Source organism: Plectrocnemia conspersa, unplaced genomic scaffold, assembly GCF_051122295.1.
Source record: "Plectrocnemia conspersa isolate PC_06_02 unplaced genomic scaffold, ASM5112229v1 ptg000009l, whole genome shotgun sequence".
NCBI lineage: Eukaryota > Metazoa > Arthropoda > Insecta > Trichoptera > Polycentropodidae > Plectrocnemia > Plectrocnemia conspersa.
Window position 1 is genome coordinate 16,640,931 of NW_028277173.1, and position 20,062 is coordinate 16,660,992.

Genomic DNA, 20,062 nt, shown 5'->3' on the forward strand with positions numbered 1-20,062 from the left:
ACAACTTGCGATCATCCGTTTTAATTTATGTAATGACATAAATAAATGGTAAAACGCATACAACTTTTAAAACCTTTCATAATTTCAAAAAATGTCAAACCCAGGATTTATTTTTAAACTGACAAAAAAACATTGACGTGTAAATTTTACTCTTATTCTACTAATTATTAATAAAATAATCGTATTCACAATTTTAAATTATTTTATAAAATGTGTATCATTTTCATTAGATTTTAATAAAGATCTTATTTTCACTGCGCGGCTTAATATGTTACTACATTTTAATTATCTTTACAAAAAAATTATCACTGAAAATTCTAAATAAGTAAAGAAGAATGTTGTGGATATTATTTAAAAAAATAATAAATAAATAATACATATTTGTAAGATAGATCTCTGCAGCCCTGATTATAAATTCAACTTATTATTGCATGATTAGTAAATAGCCAAATTTCAGTAAAGCTCAAACATTTATCAAAAAGTGCAACTCAACCAGAATAGCGTAAATCCTACAATAAAACGAAAAAAATATCAAAATAATTAGAAACGGTTAATTTGTTACCATTCTCGCCGTATACACAATAAATAAGCGGCGGGCGTTCCGACGCAAATAATAATACAACATTAATAGCACAATAATATATGCATAATTAAATAATTTTATTACAGCCAGGCTCTGGCGCTCATTGTGCAGTAGTAGGAAACGTTTCAATCAGAGCGACTTTGCATTCGAGGGGGAGTCGGAATATGTGGAGCATCTGCGCGAATAGCCCCCGGGCTGGGATGGGACAGCTCATGATTATTGAATTAAATAAAAATCAAAAGAGGGTCGACGAAACAACCCCACCGAGCTACCCCCCAGAATGTGACCGGAGAAAATCCTCGGGTACAATGAACCGAATATAAAGCACGCGCTGGAATAACACAATACGTGTATTATATATGGGCACGACGCCGGTAGCATTTGAACTGGTTGATTATGAATTGTAATTGATTTAATTCAATTTAAGCACATATAATGATTCTGTCTATATTATGTTATTTGAAGTTAAGCGCTTTGCAGGCTTCAAATCGTCTATACGGAGTAGACGTCCGGTCCTCATGAGACGCTGTATTTTGATAATTTGAAAATGTTTCTCAGTAAATTTCGTTCTCAAGCCTACAGCCGCTAAAAGCGGCTGGTGCTCAGAGCACACGTCTTGCACCTGTATACTGGAACCAGTTTTACTAACGTTTTATTATATTGTTCAATATCAAACTGAGGTTAATCATTCTATGACTAAATATAAATCTTCTGGAATGACTTCATGCGAGATTCTTCAACACTAAAGAAAGAAGCAGTGTGTTTTAACGCTTTTATTAGAGAAAAATATACTATAGGAGAAAGTCATAAAAACTACTAATTTATGTCGTTAATCCATCCCTTATGCATAAAGAAGGGTAAGTATATTATTTGTTCGTACTTTCATTCAAAGAAAATTATGATTAATGTCAGTAAATTTAATAGCCTCGTAGTAAGAATTGCTGATCTATAAATTTACATATTTTTACAGAACATTTTGCTACGAATTTATAAGTTAATATAATTTTTTCAATGATATTATGTATATATGTATTTAGATAATTATTACAACAATGTATAGATTAAACAACAGGTTTTAAAAACATGTAAGCTCTGAATCAGGTAAAGAAGTTTTCAAAACGAATGACTCAAAAACAAGTAATATTTGCTCGAATCAATGTACATTTTTCGATTCAAGAAATGATGCCAGTTGCAGCACGTTTATTTTACTCAGTTTACGATGTAATGTAAAAAGAATAAGTTATTGAATTGAATTCTTGAATTTTGTGAGTCTTATCACAGCACAACTTAAAGCTGCTGAGGAATTTGCTTTCCACTAAAGCTATGCAATGGAGCGCGGATGGTTGTGAAGGCACTGACCACAAAGCAATGAAGAATGAGTTTATTTCCACAAGCCATAGAATACATTGCTTTTTCCATGACAAATACAGTTGATTAAAACTTGCTTTTGATGGTAAATTTGATGTTGTAATATCACCAGCATAGCATATTAAATATGACTAGCAATTGAAAATAACTTAAAAGAAAACTATAATCAAGCGTTGAAGGATCTAAAACAACTTAAGGCAACTATCAAAAAGTATTGAAATAAATCCTAGCACTCCTCTCGTTGGCTAACCATCCCCTACAAACGAACACTAATCGGCCTTGCGATACATTATTGAACATTTTCCAGCGCGGGAGAAACAATGCGAGTTACGGAAAGATAGCAGTAATTCCGCTTTATCGGGGGATTAAGATATATGACGGTTCATTGCGGGGCAGTTAAATCGCACGTGACGAAGTCTCCCGAGACGGTGAACGAAGCACGAGTATACATACATTTTACATACATACATGCACGAGTTTATTTTTCTGATTATGTTGGGAAAAAAAATAAAGGGCCTCTCGTTGCGAAGGGGGTGGACGACACCATCGGGGGACAGTCACTGATATTTGGCGACATATGGATTACTTGTAGTGTATCCATACGATTGCCGAACAATGATAGCTTTTAATGCCGCAGGATCATGTCACGAGTGCATGTGTGTGCCCAGATAACGATCTGGATTACAAACAAATGATCTGTGACGATGGAACATACGCGATAGTGAATCGTCGACATTTATAGGTAATAAATAGGTGCAAGCAAAGAAGACCGTCGATTCAATGAGATTTATCATTGATGGATTAAAAATTTAACAAAAAATAAATCAATAAAAAACATAATCAATTTTAGCTGCAATAATTTTAAGTGATTGTTGTAGTAAGTTATGATTTTCGAGGTAAGCAGGTGCAATTCATGTTTAAAGTTTCAGGTTAGCACTATATCGGGAAGTTCAAGAAAAACTAGAGAGAAAATGCAAAGGGTTCACGAAAAGTCGGTAAAGCGTAGTCCGTAAGGTCTAGACTGGTAACTCAGATGCTTCGGGCTCGAGCCACGGCGGTAGACTCAAATTTTTATTTATGAGAATTGAAAATTATTAAAAACCGGCATCTATTGATTATAATGCACATAATAATTCATAATTAATTATATAGATGTCACTGATACCCAGAATTTCTGTCTGTTGGTTAATATTTAGTTGTAGTTCAGGTATTCATTATGTCTGATAGATCTACTTCATTCATACAGATTTACCCTATTGTCAGGTTATAACAGAAGATTAAAAAATATGTATGTGGTAAGCAGTTTACAAGTAAGAGTTACTATGGATGATATTATAAACATATTATATATTATTATTATTAAAGAATAATATATTTACTACGCCAAAAATAAATTGTCTTAGACAAAGTGAGAAATTAGTTAGCACTAATAGTTGCTTTAAATAAAAAGTGGTGATATAATTTCATTTTATATGTTTAGCTTACTAATCAGGAATGTACTAACGAACGAGATTACCTATATTTACGCATGCTATAATGATAATATCCATAAATATATAAATGGGTATTTTATATCTCTTTCTATATACATACTATATATACACATAATACATACATGGGAACGAAATTTCAATTTAACTACTGTAGTTATTATTCTATTGACATTATTTTTTTTTAAAAAGACCCTGTAAAAATCTCGGCTAACTCCAAATCTTTAGCCTGATCCACTATCTTGTTTCAATATGGCGGCTATTTAAAACATCAAAAAAATCAAAACTTCGTTAAAAACCGAGAAATATAGTAAAGAGTTCCAAAACGTTTTATAAATACTTTATGAACGAATTATGAAACATTTTCGAAAAATATAATTTGTAAATTTCTCAGCTGAGTTTGTTAGCCAGCCTAATTCGCTACCTTATTCTAAAATGGCGACTTATAAAGTAATTTAAAAATTATCAGTTCCGTTAAAATTATCCTAGATAAGAAAGTAAAGAGGTCAAATATGTTAAATAATAAATATTAAAATAAAATCTTAATTATTTAAAAAAAACTGTATGAAAATTTCAAAAATCGTTACTCCGCTTGAACACCACTTTATAAAAAAGTAATAAGCAAAAATATTCTATAATATATATGAAAACATTAAAAAAATTAGTATAGAAAACTATTTTTCTAAATACTATAAAAAAACTATTTTTGTACTCTTTTATATAAAGAATTCTATGTAATTCTTGCGGTCTTTGCCAGACAGAAAGTATGAATCAGTAGCGAGCATAAATCAAAACATATAATTGCGCTAGAGCCAACGCGTTCGCAAGATTCATAAACTGTGTTATAATATCACGTATTACTTTATATATTGAAACTAAAATAAAGTTTCATGTGCTTATTCATAAAATAAATCTAGAAAAAACAGTCCCGAATCTATCCCGAAAATATTTTGAAATAAAGTTATATTTTCACTAGTAAATTCCAAATACATTTTCACCACTAGCGAAAATATAATTAAACTGCTATTCTGCTAATATTCGGCTCTAAAATGTCTATGAAACTCAATTTGACAGTTGCGAAACGTCCATTTGCTGTTCAAACCCAAACCTAACCTAATGAAAATTTTAAAACTAATTATAGTTTTAGAACTTTCATTAGGTCAAGTCCAAAATACAAACTAAGGCAACTCATCTCTCAGGGGAAAATAAGAATAAGTACAGACAGATATTGCATTTCACATATTGCTCCATAGTTTGTTTGCATTTCGAGATTACACTATGTTTTAAAAATATGATAGCTATCCTTACCGATAAAACTATGAAATTCTAATATAAGAGGGCTGTTCAAAGTATTTTCAAACCAAATTTTGGTTAATAGGTGAGCGCAAAAACAATCATCACTTCTCAGAAGGCAAAATTTCATGTCAAAAGCAATAAAATTGTGTCGGCGCTGTCGCAGTGGGACGGCGACTAATTATCAGGTAAATATTATGAGTAGATATTTTTAATAATTTTTAATGCCTAATTAAAATATTTCGCATATGTATGATTTCATAAAATATGTAGCAACGGTGGCTAATTTTTATATTTATTTGTAGCACAGAAAGGGTTAACTCGTATCTGTTATTATTTTATCAAGAAATTATATTACCATGTCAAAAAATACATAAAATGCCATTTTTGTCATGAGGCCCGGAATCATTATTTTTTCAGTGTACTATACAATACAATACATCAATTAGCATGAATTCCAAAAATTAAAATTTTCAAGCTCCCTATAATAAAATCCAAGCAAATATAAAATATATAATTTGCTTAAACATAACATGCCGGAGATTATATTGATTAGCTACAATCCAATAATTAATATGTGATTAAAGAGCATTCAGATTTTTCTTCATATGTATGTATGTTAATAAAAATGACCTAATACAGAAATACAAAACTCTAAAACAACACAATACACTGATAATTATCAGTGCACAAACGAGTCGTTACACGAAAGGACACAACAGATAGCGCAACTTTTGGCGACAGATGCACGTGAGTGGATCAAACGACAAAGCACTTCAAAACTTTATTGGATTGAGTCGTCTCCCTGTAATGTGGGTAGATAATTAAATACAAACAAAGTAATCTATCTGCACACACATAATAATAACAATAATATACACACGTCCGCGTATAAAATACTATGTTTTTTCCTTATTTTTGCAACCACTCCAGGAAGGTGCACCCCGGGGGCGGGATGTTAACAAAAATGAACAACGCCATATGCAGCGTTCGATGGAGCGCAAACTCCATACGGAAAAGTGTTCGAACAATCGAATAACTCGATCGCGGTCATTGTGGGGGACGAAAAACAAAAGGAAACCAACTATAGGAAATGGATTCGCGGCTCGACCTCGAGAGCCTGGTAACACTTCGGAGGAGAAAAAAAACTCAATTGAACAACGGGGGCATCGAAAGCGTGATGTATAATAAAATACGTTCAATTACGATACAGTGTGCGCCGGTTATTGTGTCAATCACTTTATGTACTGAAGCATACCTAGAGTGGTTTCACTTTCAAGAGTCAACGGGTAAAAACATAATTCAAAGCATTATAATTATGTCTTCTAGTAAAAATATAATTTCACTGACGGTGCTAGTGAAATCATACCCTGCTCTAAACTGTCATCTGGGTGTTTTTTTTATATAAAAAACGTGTTTATGTCGATTAAAATATTAAAAATGTATTTAATCCGAGTTATTAAAGTCAATAGTATTTTCGCTAAAAATGTTTTCTCTATTTTTCCGAACCAATACGATGAAAATATAATTTTATTATTAAATATTATAAAACTAAATATAGATCACCACCACCCTGATGCTACAAAGAACATAAAAATGGGTGATATTATAAACAAAGTAATTCATTAGGTAAAGTTGTAAAGATTTTTCATTTTTCTACTAGCGATAATACAATTTAACTAATGAGCGTTAGTGAAATTATATGCTGCTCTAAACTATCGTTGAAACTCAATTTGACATTGCAAAGCGTTCATTTGCTGTGTAAACCCAAATCTAACTTAAGCGAATTAATCATTATACCGTAATTTGTTTAGGTAAGGTTTGAGTTTGAACAGCAAATGGACGTTTAGCAACTGTAAAATTAAGTTTCAACGACAGAATTAAAGAACGTAAAATATAATAAAATAAAATAAAAGTAGACGTATATACTGATTTTAAATAAGCTTTTGACAAAGTTTGCCATGTGTTGCTCAGATGATCTAATTCGATGATTTCTGAGTTATTAGTTAGATCGCAGACAGTTCATAACATATGGCAGCCGATTGTCGAAAGAATAAACATAAATACGGAAGATTTTTTATATGCCGATAATTTAAAATCTGTTTGGAGAGACTCTTCCCCTAGATTATCTATTGAGATGGACTTCGGTCAATCGATTACTCTTTAGTATCGTAAAATTACATGTTATGTTAAATACACAATCCGTTTAATACATACATCCGAAGTAAAAGTAAAAAATGAACCTACCCCACAAGATCTTGAAGTCGAGGTCCTATAGCAGCCGAAGAACTTTTCAAAACGCACGCGATCAATCTCTGCAGAGAAGTAGCCAATGGACACGCAACACCGCTCGAAACGACGGTCTAAGTGTCAAAATAAAATATTTTTAATATTACATAAAGAAGAATACATCGACGATAATTCTGCGAGATTTAATATCGTTTTCCCTTAAGACCTCACCATATTCGCAACCACCCCGAAAGCTTTCAGGCTTAATGCACCACCCCCTAAACGTCCACCTTTGCACCGCCGGTAAGGGTTGGGTTTTCAGGGGGTGGCTTCGCTTACATACACACATGCACAATCTTCATAGCGCGAACGAAAAAATCTGACAATTTTATCGGTGTTATTAGATTCTGATACATACAACGAGGTGAAAATCTGATAAAATACCCATATAATATAACGAAATAAAAAAAGTGTTTGCTTTCCATTATCCGGACACTTGAATACTGTTTGTCGAGCTTTCGAACTCATTCTGTCGCCGAGTGATTTTTAGCTATCTGTGTAATGGAAATTGGCGAAAATTACACAAAACTTAATCATCACGCGACACACTGCCAATAAAATAGGACATATTAAATTAACGCGCGACAGACGCAATATGCACAACATATAGTTATCGTGCACTGAGTGAGTTTATTTATTCGATAAAAATATATGTACATGCATACATTCATAGTCAGCCCGGCGCTTATGAAACTTCATACGAATCGGGAAACATCATCCGTAGTACTAGACATACGTACATATTTATAGACAGAGGTTATATACAGCGTGTTTGTTTTTAGTATAGGCGTTCGGGGGCGCGTAATTTGATCTCCTGCAGAATATCGCAGGATGTTTGCATTATGTGGATCGTCTCCGCGAGCAGTTTCCGCAGCGTAAGCAAATATAGGAAAGCTTCGAGGGTAGGCGTGTATGTATGTACGTACTACACGTGTGTATCATTGATCAAATTAGGGGTCTTGCCACCAAATATACCACACAGCCTTTTGACGGTCTATAAAGTCAACTGGATAGTAAAAGAATTCATATTTCTGTGACAAATGGCTTCGAAAACTGATATTTCCATGTAACCTATTAATACTAGGGATTCTGTGTCGAGACAACCCGGGAATTTATTCCCGAGAATTCAAAGATTTTTTGCTGTCTCGAGTCCCGGGAATTTAAAAATTAATAACCCGGGACTCGAGGTTATTAATTTTTAAATCCCGCTCCGAATACAGCTATGCGTTTAGCGAATTTAAAACTCCTAATTGTTTTTAAAATTGCAGCGATTTTGAACCAGAAAAACATTTCAGGAAAAATCTTCAAATTTACCGTGAAATAAACATGTATCATTTTCTATTTTTTTTTTAATAATTCTACAAGAAACAGCATTTTCATCATTACTGGTTTCGAAATAATTCGAAAAGAAACAAGTAACAATTCACTGATACGAAACAGCATTTTCATTATTACTGGCATCATCATTAAAGATCAACACAGGTCGTGCCTATTAAACGGAGATTGCAGCAAGCACTACGAATAAGAATTGAAACATTATATCGGATATTGATATAAAATCACGACTTTTTGTATATTTGATACTTTAAATGTTAGATGTAACACATTATTGGAGATTTTTAATACCATAGATCATGGTTTCCCAAACTATGTTCCGCGGAACACTGGTGTTCCGCGGATCCAAAATAGGTGTTCCGCGGAGCCTAAATAGATATTTCACAAAAATTTAGAGTAGATTAAAAAAATTGTTAGTCTTGCTAATACATAAAAATTGTTCATAAATCTGATAAAAAAGCTTGAAAATATGTGTTAAATATTCAACAATGATGTGTATAAAATCTGGAGGAAAAAGTTTCATAAGTCGGTGTTGTTTTTTTTAACTTTAAAATTTGATCGTATTTAAACAATATTTTTTTTGTTAATTAATCACACGATATTAGTGCTTGTTATACGAATTTTATTTATGTGACTAGATATGCTACTAGCAGTCACTGTATTTTGCATAGGCATGCACTGTTGACTAAAAAAATTTCCACAAATTTAAAAAATGTTATAAAGTAGCCGTGAAAATGATAAACTATGTAAAATCTAGACCACTTCAATCCAGATTATTTAAAATTTTGTGCGATGAAATGGGTAGTGAGCATGAAGCACATTTATTACATACTGAAGTGAGATGGTTATCCAGAGAAAAAGTACTATTAAGACTATATGAACTTCGAAATGAATTATTAGTCTTCTTGAAAGCACAAAATAATTTGCAACATCATTTTATATATTTTTTAACAAATCCTTCCTGGTTGATACATCTGCATATCTGGCGGATATTTTTACAAAGTGAAATGATGTTAACTTATAATTACAAGAAAAAAGTATTACAATTTTTAATATGAGAGATAAAATTGAATCTTTTGATAAAAAATTACAATTTCAGATTTTATCGGTTGAATCTAATACTTTTGATTGTTTTCCTGTCTTGGATATGAATGTTTAAATGAGTTGAATTTTCAAGTAGATAAAAAAGTTTCACAAGTATTTTTAGAACACCTATATTACTTGAAAATAACTCTTTCGGAATATTTTCCGAAAACTAGTAAGGACGATTCCTGGGTTCGGAATCCATTTTCCGTGACAGTAAAACCAGTGGGCTTAAGGGATTATGAAAATTTAGTTAATGACTCTGATTTGAAACAAAAATATCAGCCATTAAATGATTTCTGGGCGAGTCTGACTGAATAGTTCCCCAAGGTGTCAAAACAAGCTCTGGTTTGTTTACTTCCGTTTTCCACGACGTATTTATGCGAAGTGGGATTTTTTAAGTATATTGCAACAAGAACAAAATACAGAAATAGACTCCACGCCACGGCAGATATGAAAATACAACTAACCAAAATTGTGCCTGATATAAAAAGAAAATTGTTATTTAAGAACCCAAAATCATGTCATTAATAGTTTTATTTATTTGCATTTTTATGTTTATTAAATAAATTTAATAACATTTCTTTAATAACATGTTTTATTTTAATATGAATTACCCAGCCTAAAAAATAATTTAAGTGTTCCGCCAAAATTTTCGGATTTGCCAAGTGTTCCGTCGCTGAAAAAGTTTGGGAAACCCTGCCATAGATGATCAGGAAAAGCTAGGAGTTCTGCTATGATCAATCGGAATTAAAATTATAATAATCACTTATTTAGATCTCCTATATTCGATAGGAACATTTTAAGACATTGGGATGTATGTGGTGTTAGAACAGAGGTCTTTCAATAAAATTAATCGATCGTGAGACGCATTTCTTTATTTTGTTGAGCTATCAGTGACAATAATGACATTGAACTTAAAATTCACGTCACGCTACTGGCATAAACACAAACAAATTGGCTATGAATTTCATCATCGCTGAGGACAGTAGCATTAGGGTCTGGCACGGACATTTCAAACACACTAGTGTATACCCTCGCATGTCACCCGTAACCTAGCGGAAACGGCAGTATATGAACTGTTGCAAAGCACTATTTACTTGTTTCAATCTTAGATGTAATTATATGAGAGTATTCACACGAGTAGGCATTCGTACTTTTTCTACTATTCTGAACACGCCCATCCAATTATATTTTTCACCGAGGTACCAACAAACGTATGAAAATTTACTGTCAATAAACTTAAGAGTTAGTGATGGCGTTTGCGTACTCGGTGATAATATTTTTAACGCACAGTTCCAAAACTTTATTTCAAATTTTCCGCTATTAACTTACACCGAAATCCTGTAGTGGTTGGTAGCAGAGAACGTTTTGCATTTGCGCCGAGCATAAAAATAAATTCGAATCTACATCGACAGATCTCGATAAAATTTTATTACCCGAACTACATTATGCAAGCGAACGCGGGCGGAGAGGAGCTCTTTTTTATGGCTCCGATCAGAAAATTACGAATACGACGCGGAAAATTGAATTTGATGATTGACTTTAATGCGCGCACGCAAGCATTGAGATATATTACACGTTTACGGAAGGCGAATAAAGAAAGACGAAAATTAATCGAAGCGAGCATCACGTTGCGCGGCACGTGAAAAAAATAGGGGTATGGGGTCGAACGGAAAAGGTAAACACAAGAAAATATGGTGTGATCAAATATATAAATAGAACGTGACTTTGTGAGGCAAAATCCGCAATTTAAATTGTTTTGTCATTTTTTTGACCACAGAAAAAACGCCAATAAAGACATACGCGGGTTACTTTCTATATATACTCTATGTATATTAAAAGTTTCAGATTTATACTAGATTATGAATGAATTTTCTAGTATACGAATGGAACAGTGCCCTAAATCGCTGAAAATCAGATATAAAATCACAATATTTATTTTCAAAAATGTGTAATGAATATTCTTCAAAATTATTATGTCAGAGCGAACCGGCGATTTTAAATATTTATAAATGTTATTTTATACTATTTATATTTTATTTTATACATATATGATAATATCTATTATATTCAACACATAGTTACAACATCACTTACTGATAATTCTAATTTGTGATTATATCAATGCCAAACTTAAATAGAAGGAAATTTCTCTGTCAGGAATTTTCATTCCACTTTTACATCCTAACATCACAGCAACGCCGTCATATGCTACCGGAACTAAATATTTTTTAAATAATCTGTCATCGCATAAAAATCAAGACACTGAAGTAAGGACTCAAATATTCCTTTTGCCATTACGTTTTCAAGTTCGATCAAGTCCAAAAATAAATTAATAGATTAATTCATTCCTATACTTTCGATACAGCATCGAAAACACACAATAAGGGTGTTATTTTTTCCTTATAGTGTTTGATTCAGCAATTATCAATGAAATTAAATTTTGTGATTAAACAATTTCTTTAAATATATTAAAGCATTCTTTCAAATAAATTTCACTTATAAAAGTATAAAAAGATTGATTTTTCTTTGCTACTTTATATGCACTTCCAATTTTTTTGCTGTTATTACATTTTCGCGAGATAATGATTTTAAAAAATCATCAATCTTCCTTTTTTCAGCTTCAGAAATATTTTTTAATGCTGCTTTGTGAGCAGCAAATTCTCTGAGATCGAATTTTTTTTTCAAAGTGAGCTCGTTTGTAGCTTTATCTGTCACAGAATATTTGATTTCATTTTCGTCCATTCTTTGGAAATTTACATTCCGTTTGAGTTCCAAGAGTTCAAACATTTCTTTAAGGTGCGCAGCCAAGTTTCATTTTTTGTATGTTTAACCATTCATTTTTTGAGCATAAATCGTTTTTTTTATCTAATGACCAGCACTCCGACTAATCATTTTGAGTTCAGCCTTGCTCCTCAAGATCAGCTTGAGATGATTCAGAATCATCAACTTGCACCAATATTTCCATATTTTTTGTCGTCGTTTCTATTATTGTTTTGGATCTTTTTAGCGGGACCGGCGGTTGAGGAGTAACTGGAATTTTCTTTCATTTTTAAACTTAGAGTTAAACTTTTACACTAAAAAATAAAAATAATGACGTCACATTTTTGTAAAAATAAAGAAATAAATGTTCCGCACATTATCAATCACTACACATATGCCTTTCCGCCGCTTTACATGATAAAAAAACCCCTGTGTATATGTATATATTAGATATTTGAAGAAAGTAATGACATCTATTGGTCAATCATATAAAAATTTTGAATTAGTTATATATTTACTCAATGTCCAATATTATACATTTTTTAACTAAAAAATCTTAATAAAATAAAGTAATTGTTAAAAAGTAGGTATACAGACTATACAGGCAACAGCTGGGAATTTACGTACAACGAGGCAATGTCATAAACTGTTCTCCGATGTCATAAACAGAAAAAGGCTAAACCTTTCTTTAGTACAAAATAATCTTTTTCTAAGAAATATTTGTTAATACAAATCAGATATTGAAACAATAGATTTTTATTTTTTGGGAATGGATTATGAATGGTCTTCATCCTGCCAATTTCCTGGATCCACCACTGGTCACTAGGCCGAACATTCAAAAACTATAAATGACACTACTAAATTTTCTCCATAATATATTTAATGTGTGTTCATTTATATGTATTAAAAACAATACAATTTGTGTATGTATAAATATGAAATATTGTGTATGTATAAATATTAAATAATAAATAGTTATTTAATGGTTTCAAACTTGGGTAAATATATTTGACAAAAACTTTAATATTATTTTTTGTTCATAGATGCCTAGACATATGTAAAAGTATTAAAACCATTTTATTTTATACTTATAGAACACGAAGCAGTTTTGCGAGAATTTCGGAAAATTAAAAGAAAAAATATGATTACATATGAATAAAAGATAATATAAAAAAATCGTTGAAAAGTTTTGATTTGGTACTATTGGTATATCTATTAACCCTTTTACCGCGGATGACTTCTATGGAAGTCATCAAAAAAATCGCCAGTATTCATTGGGCACCTAAAGGTGCCATAAACCTTTAAACCTAATAATATGATTATTTTGTATAATTTAAGGCTGTAAATCACTTTGATTTATTGAACCATATTTTTAAAAACATGGCATGAATAGTTGACCCCACATATTAACAAAAATATAAGCCGCTTTGAAAGGGTTAATTATTAATTAATAATTTATTTATCTATGTTTTCCAATCTGTGGATCGTGTAAAATATTAAAAGAGCTAATTATATTACATCTAAAACGTGTTTATTTAAAAAAAATATTTCTGAAGAAATAAAATAATATTAAGCTTCAGTCATCGGTGCGTAAGAACAGACTAATGTGGGTCAAATTAACTTTATTATAAAATTTAATGTGTCATTTTACGATCTCCACACATGAGTACAAAAAACGCTTTGATCTATATTCAAGGAGAAAAAAGTTGCAATATTTTTTTCATATACATGGATCGAACATTTTTTATCTATAAATTACAGCACAATAAGCTTTAGTTTTTGCGGGTAGATACTACAGAACCTGTCGTTAAGCATCATATGTTAAAAAAGGTAGATTCTACCCATTCCATGAACTACCATCAGCAAACATAACGCGTAGGGACTACCTGACCCATTGGTTAAATGTTACGAATAAACTATATTTTTATGATAGCATTTTTAAAAATAATATATCTATTTGATATTTGTTAAACATTAAGCAATAATAAAAAAATCTCTGCTATACACTACAAAAGTTAAGATATTTATTAATACTCACATGTAATCTATGCAGTAGTAAATCAACAGGTTGGATAATTTTATTCGAGAGCAATACATAATCAGAATTTTGTTGAGATCCTTGACAAGCCATCCGGTACAAGTTACTGACCATTATAAGTGTTCTAAAATAATTAATATTGTAAATACATTCATATAATAGTATAACTACATAAATAAATATTATGCTTACTTGGTACTGATTTCATTAAAATTTTCTTTTTCACTAGTTCCAGTTGATAATATATCACTTAGGATTGAAAATCCGTTCATCTTCTGCCAAGCCAGTTTTTCAGCAGGACTGATCTGTCGACGTAAGATTTTAATATATATATGATTCAATATGTATGTAGTTTATATTTGCATACCTGCTTCTCCATTATCCGAGTCAATTCGCCCAAAAATCGATCCAACTGATTAACGTTTCCGTTACCGATAGATATTAACGCTTCATTCTTTGAGCTACTTGTTCTGCTCAGATCGCTAAGAGAGGAATGTGTCGAGCTATTCTTGCGAGACTCGAGCGGCTTGTTCTTAGATGAAACATCGACTTGGCTTTTGGATAAGGAATTTGAGTTTTGACTGTTTGAATTTTGATTTCTGTGTACAATGTTCGATATTTGGTTGATGGAACGAGATATTTTACTCTTGGATGAAACACTATCAGAGTTGGGGAATTCATATGTGTCTTCATATTCTTGTCCTCTACAAAAAAATAGTATTTATAATAAATAACGTATATTAGAATAAATAATTAATAACCGATAAACACATACTTTGTAAGTAATCTTTGTTTGATTTTTTTCAACTTCTTTTTCTGATACTTCAATTTTTCTTTATTATTAGTAGTGTTCTCGTTACCTGAAAATATAATTTTAATTCAATTTCTCTTTAATATGATCTTGTGTGAGATGAAAATGATTCATTAACTAATTTACCTTCATTGATTTTATTTTTAGCGATTTCATTTTCAGTACAATTCAGTAATATATGTAAACTATTTTTGGATTTCCTGTTTGTTTCGGACCTAAACTTTTGATCTTTGTTTGACTGAAATTGTTAAATACAAGCAATTAATAATTTTCAAAGTACAAATATTTAAAAAAGTAGCAAATGTAACTCACTTTTGGTTTATGATTAATTTCATTTTCTGTGATAGTCGAAGACATTTCCGGTCTTTGCGTTGATAATTCGGAAGCTCGCTGTTTGATGTTTGATATTGTCTGTTGGTGTCTTTGTGCTGTTTCTCTTTGTTTTAACAATATTCTTCTTCTTAATTCTTGAGCTGTAGCAGCTTGGGCTGCTTGGAGTGCCATTAAACGTTCAGAACGTCCTCTTGCCTAAAAAAAAACATTTAAAACAATTACTTATCTAAATATACACACTACAAAGATATAATATAAAGCACACAAACCTTTTCTTCTGCCAATTGAGCTCTTTCCTTTTCTTTCTGCAACTGCTGTCTACCTATTCTCTCTTCTCTTTGTTTCCTACTTTGTCTCATTTTATCCAATCGCATTATTCTCTCGGTTTCTAAAGCTTTTTTCCTCTCCTCGACGGCTGCTTCTTTAGCCGCCTTTTCTTCCTGCTAAAATAAAAATTGAATTTTAATCTCTTCATCAAAAATATCTAAAACTATAAAAAACAAATTCAACAATACCAATTTACGCATCCGCTCGGCGCGAACTTCTTTTAATCTACAAGTCTGCTCATGACATTGAGCGATAAAATCGTCTTTTCTAAATTGATTTTCCAGCTGTTTGATAAAAGCAATCTCTTTTAGTTTTTCTTCTTCGTCATGAGCTTTCTTTACAATGTCCTAAAATTATATAAAAAATATATAGAAATAATACTTTTCTTATAAACTGATTAAAACACACTTTTAGCCTTTGATCTCTATTTTCCTTGGCTTTTTGCATTCTTTGTTCCATACGTAGGCGCTTCTCTTCGATTAAATGAAGTTTAGCCACTTTAACATCTTCAACTCTTGTTAACAACTGTTGTAATTTATTGCTCTTCTCTTTTTGTAATGCAAGTCTATGCTGCTCAGCCCTAGTTTGTTTAGCTTCATATCTAAAAAGTATAAATATAATTTAAATAATCTTGATGAAGTTAGGTTGAATTTAGACAAAAAAAAACTAACCGTTTTAATGTCTCCTGTAAGCTACCTCGTCTTCTCATACTGTGCGATAGTTTTGCATGTAATTGTTGTGCACGACCTATAAATCAAACAATATGAATTATCATAATGTATAGAAGTATTATAATATATATATATATATATATATATATATATATATATATATATATATATATATATATATATATATATATATATATATATATATATATATATATATATATATATATATATATATATATATATATATATATATATATATATAAAAATATATACCTGGATATCTAGCAACCAAAGATTCTAAAGTTGCAAGAACGTCCATCCTTTCAACCCAACTCATGTTAGCCAATATAGGTTCGTAACGATCCTCCAGTGACATTTTATCAGATATTTCACTATTATAAACAGGCAAAAGCTTTAACTTTGAATGCATACTGTTGTTATAATTAATTGAATCTTCACTGCAGTCTTCGTCTTCTTCGCAAATAATTTCACCATCAGTCTCCGTATCATCCGTTTCAGTATCAATGTCTATATCGGAACTTTGCTGCAGCTCTTGAATTTGCTTATTGAGCAGCTCTTCTTCTTCGGATAGTTTTCTTTGATCTTCTTCTGACTGCCAGTCCAAAGCCAAGTCCATCTTTCTCTCGTTCTCTTCTATCTGATTGGTCATCATTTCGATCTCATTTGCATCAGTGTCAATATTGTCTATAACATCGTCTTTCGATTCGTAATCATTATCGCCATCATAATTATTCACATTGTCCGTCGAGTCTTTCTTTGAATAATCCTTATCGATCGATATTTCACTTGCCGTGAGTATGTGACTGTTGCTCATTATATGTTCGAGAGACGTAGAAGTATAACTGTCGCTATTTAAACTGTCCAACGATAAGTGGACAGTATTTTTTGGCTTTACAATTAAGTTTTCAATTAAAACTTTCGGCGTAACAGTCGCAGCTTCCAATGACTCTTTATAAATGCTCAGATCTTCTGAAGAAAAATGCATTTTGGTACATTTATTTTGAAACTTCTTCAATTTGTTGACATACTTGCTCTTGTCTTTACTCTGTATTATTTTTTTAACACACAAATCAATATCAACGTCTTGATAAACACTTATGGGCAAGACTGGCACTGAATTCTTCATTTTCTTCTCTTTCAATCCGGTGATGTCAGATTTCTGCCTCAAAATTTTAGAATTCTGTTCTTGATTGGCAATGTTATTGACATCGACTTTCTTATCCTTCTTTGGTTTTTCAGACTTCTTCGCTGAAATGGTTTTACTTTCGTTCTTTGGCGAATCTTTATCGGATGGAATTGTTGTGTCAATGGTGATTTCTAATTTAGTGAAGTCTTTAATTTTAGATAAACCTTCTTTGGGAGATTCTAACATATTCAAAGTAGGCAAACTGGCAGTAGCTGACGGTTGATTGTACCGATTTGCCCAGTGTGATTTTTTAGCTTGGCTATTTTTATTTAATCTTCTACACTTAACAGTTAACCAACCATCATTACCACCTCTCTCCTCATCATTGCCATTGTTATCAATTATATTTAAAACTTCGACTGAACCAGCAAAAGTAGAATCATAGATTGAAGAATCATCGGGACACAAAGTTTTAATACTCTCGTTTGATTCAACGTGAGATAACTCTATTCTTGAATTAACAATCGTTTCCGATGAGCTATACATCGCATCAGAGCTTTGAAATATTGCAGATTGATTCGGATAATGTATTCCGGTAATTAATTTATTTTCAGGTTTTGGTATAGCTTTGCCAGAAGACAGTTTAGTTATCTTATCACCATTGATTGCAGGTTTAGAATGATCATCCTTTTTAATAGACAGTGTATTAGGCCGAAGATTATTCACAGGTAACTTATTAGTTTTTGGAATATCAACCTTACTAAAAGTAGAATTTTTATTCACTGGACCATCGAACATTCGACCTCTTCCTACTGTCAAATTGAATGGATAGCTGCCTGTGTTTCGATTCACGGAACTGACTTTATTGTTGCCTTTATTTGAAGACATCTCGGCTCTCTTGCAAGGCCCTTGCTTGATATCTGCGATAGTTTTGCTTCTAGAAATTCGATTAGTATCATTTCTTGATTGAACTTTACATTGAGCGTTTTTAACAAGATACATAGATTTGATAACATTTGATTTGGTTTCCTGGGAAACTTTGTTAGTAGTCATGCATATTTTTGGTTTAGATGCAGCCTGAGAATAAGCAGGCTTTACAGAAGAAGCTGCTACTTTTTGGTTAACATCAGAAATATTCTCCCTTTCTGGCGCTTTGGACTGAATTACAGTTTTTTCTTCCATAATATTATCATTTGTGATTTCTTTATTATCTAATCCTTCACAATTGCTTATAGACTTATCTTCTATGTTATTTTTCATTAACTTATGGGTATCGTCCAATAAAACTGTGATGCCTTCAATATGATTGTTAACATTTCCCTCAATTATATTTTCATGAGATGATGTAATTTTATTTTGATTATTTTCCAAAACACTATTTTTATTGTTTATGGTTTTTAGGTATTCATTTTCCATCTGATCTAATACAGCTGTTGTGTATTGAGCGTGGGAACTTAAATTTGTTCTCATTTGTGACGTGTTCTTCTTAATCACAGAATTTGTAGTATTAATACATTTCGGAGCATCTACTTGACTGACAGAATTTTCCAATTTCTTCAACAAATTCTTGCCTGAATTTTTCCTTATTACTACTGTTCTCTGCGGAGCTGGTAAAGATGGATACTCTGTTGCTCTTCCAAGTTCAACACTTTGTAATTTTTTCACCACATCAAGACACTTCTCTTTATTATTCACTTCAGAATTTGACTTTTCGTCTGTATTTATTGCTTCATTGGATAATTGGTCCACATCATCAGTTTTCTCAACACTCAATGGCACCAGATCACTATCAGAATTAATTTTCGAAATTATTTCTTCATCTACCACTACACTATTACTATCACCATTATTTAACAGTTCTGTTGAATCATTCTTAACGATTGTATTATAATTTTCTATATTTATTGGTTGATTGCAATTGATTTCATCTGTAGATGTAAGCAGATTGTTTTCATCGACAGAAATTTCTAAAATATCAGTCAAACTTTCAGTTTGTGTAAATGACGAGTCTTTAGCTTCAGTTCTATTAGAAGAATCGACAGTTTCTTCCGTGTGACTTACAACAGATTGGTAATCTATGGTATCGTACTTATTACTAAAAAACGCATTATGCTCGTTCTTATTCTTTGGACTCAAACATCCTACGGGCGTTCTGGGGCTGATTTTGCCAGTGCTTACACTAGGACTCAATTTGTGAAAAGATACACTCGGACTTATCTTTCCCAAAGATGGACAAGGACTGTTCTTTCCCGATATGCAAGGACTGTTTTTGCCGGAGACGCATGGAGAACTCTTGCTTGATAATGTTCTTTTATATTCGGGCGCCTTGGCAGGACTAGTTTTGCGAATTTCCCATGCCAAACTCAGAGGCCTCTTCGGAGCTGGAGTGTTATCGTACTCCCACTTTATTTTGAACCACTCACAGAGTGATTTAAAATCTCTTGTATAATTTTCTAAGACTAAGATTACCTCTTGACATTCGGACAAGTTTTCGTGTGCTTCAACAGTAGTGTATATTTCACCAACCT

General features: G+C 31.8%; 1 protein-coding gene across 1 annotated transcript in view; it reads right to left on the reverse strand.

Moving 5' to 3' along the window:
• The window catches only part of ssp3 (SCAPER domain-containing protein short spindle 3), a 49,927-nt gene that overhangs the window by 26,678 nt on the left and 3,187 nt on the right, over positions 1 to 20,062 (reverse strand). Inside the window, exons 3-14 of the mRNA XM_088193286.1 lie at positions 16,661 to 20,060; positions 16,388 to 16,463; positions 16,125 to 16,317; positions 15,905 to 16,063; positions 15,659 to 15,832; positions 15,369 to 15,584; positions 15,183 to 15,294; positions 15,021 to 15,105; positions 14,613 to 14,949; positions 14,438 to 14,550; positions 14,246 to 14,369; positions 6,982 to 7,097 (exon numbers count right to left, since the gene is read on the reverse strand). Coding sequence (XP_088049412.1) covers positions 6,982 to 7,097; positions 14,246 to 14,369; positions 14,438 to 14,550; positions 14,613 to 14,949; positions 15,021 to 15,105; positions 15,183 to 15,294; positions 15,369 to 15,584; positions 15,659 to 15,832; positions 15,905 to 16,063; positions 16,125 to 16,317; positions 16,388 to 16,463; positions 16,661 to 20,060 — 5,105 coding nt within the window. The remainder of the gene's footprint in view (positions 1 to 6,981; positions 7,098 to 14,245; positions 14,370 to 14,437; positions 14,551 to 14,612; positions 14,950 to 15,020; positions 15,106 to 15,182; positions 15,295 to 15,368; positions 15,585 to 15,658; positions 15,833 to 15,904; positions 16,064 to 16,124; positions 16,318 to 16,387; positions 16,464 to 16,660; positions 20,061 to 20,062) is intronic.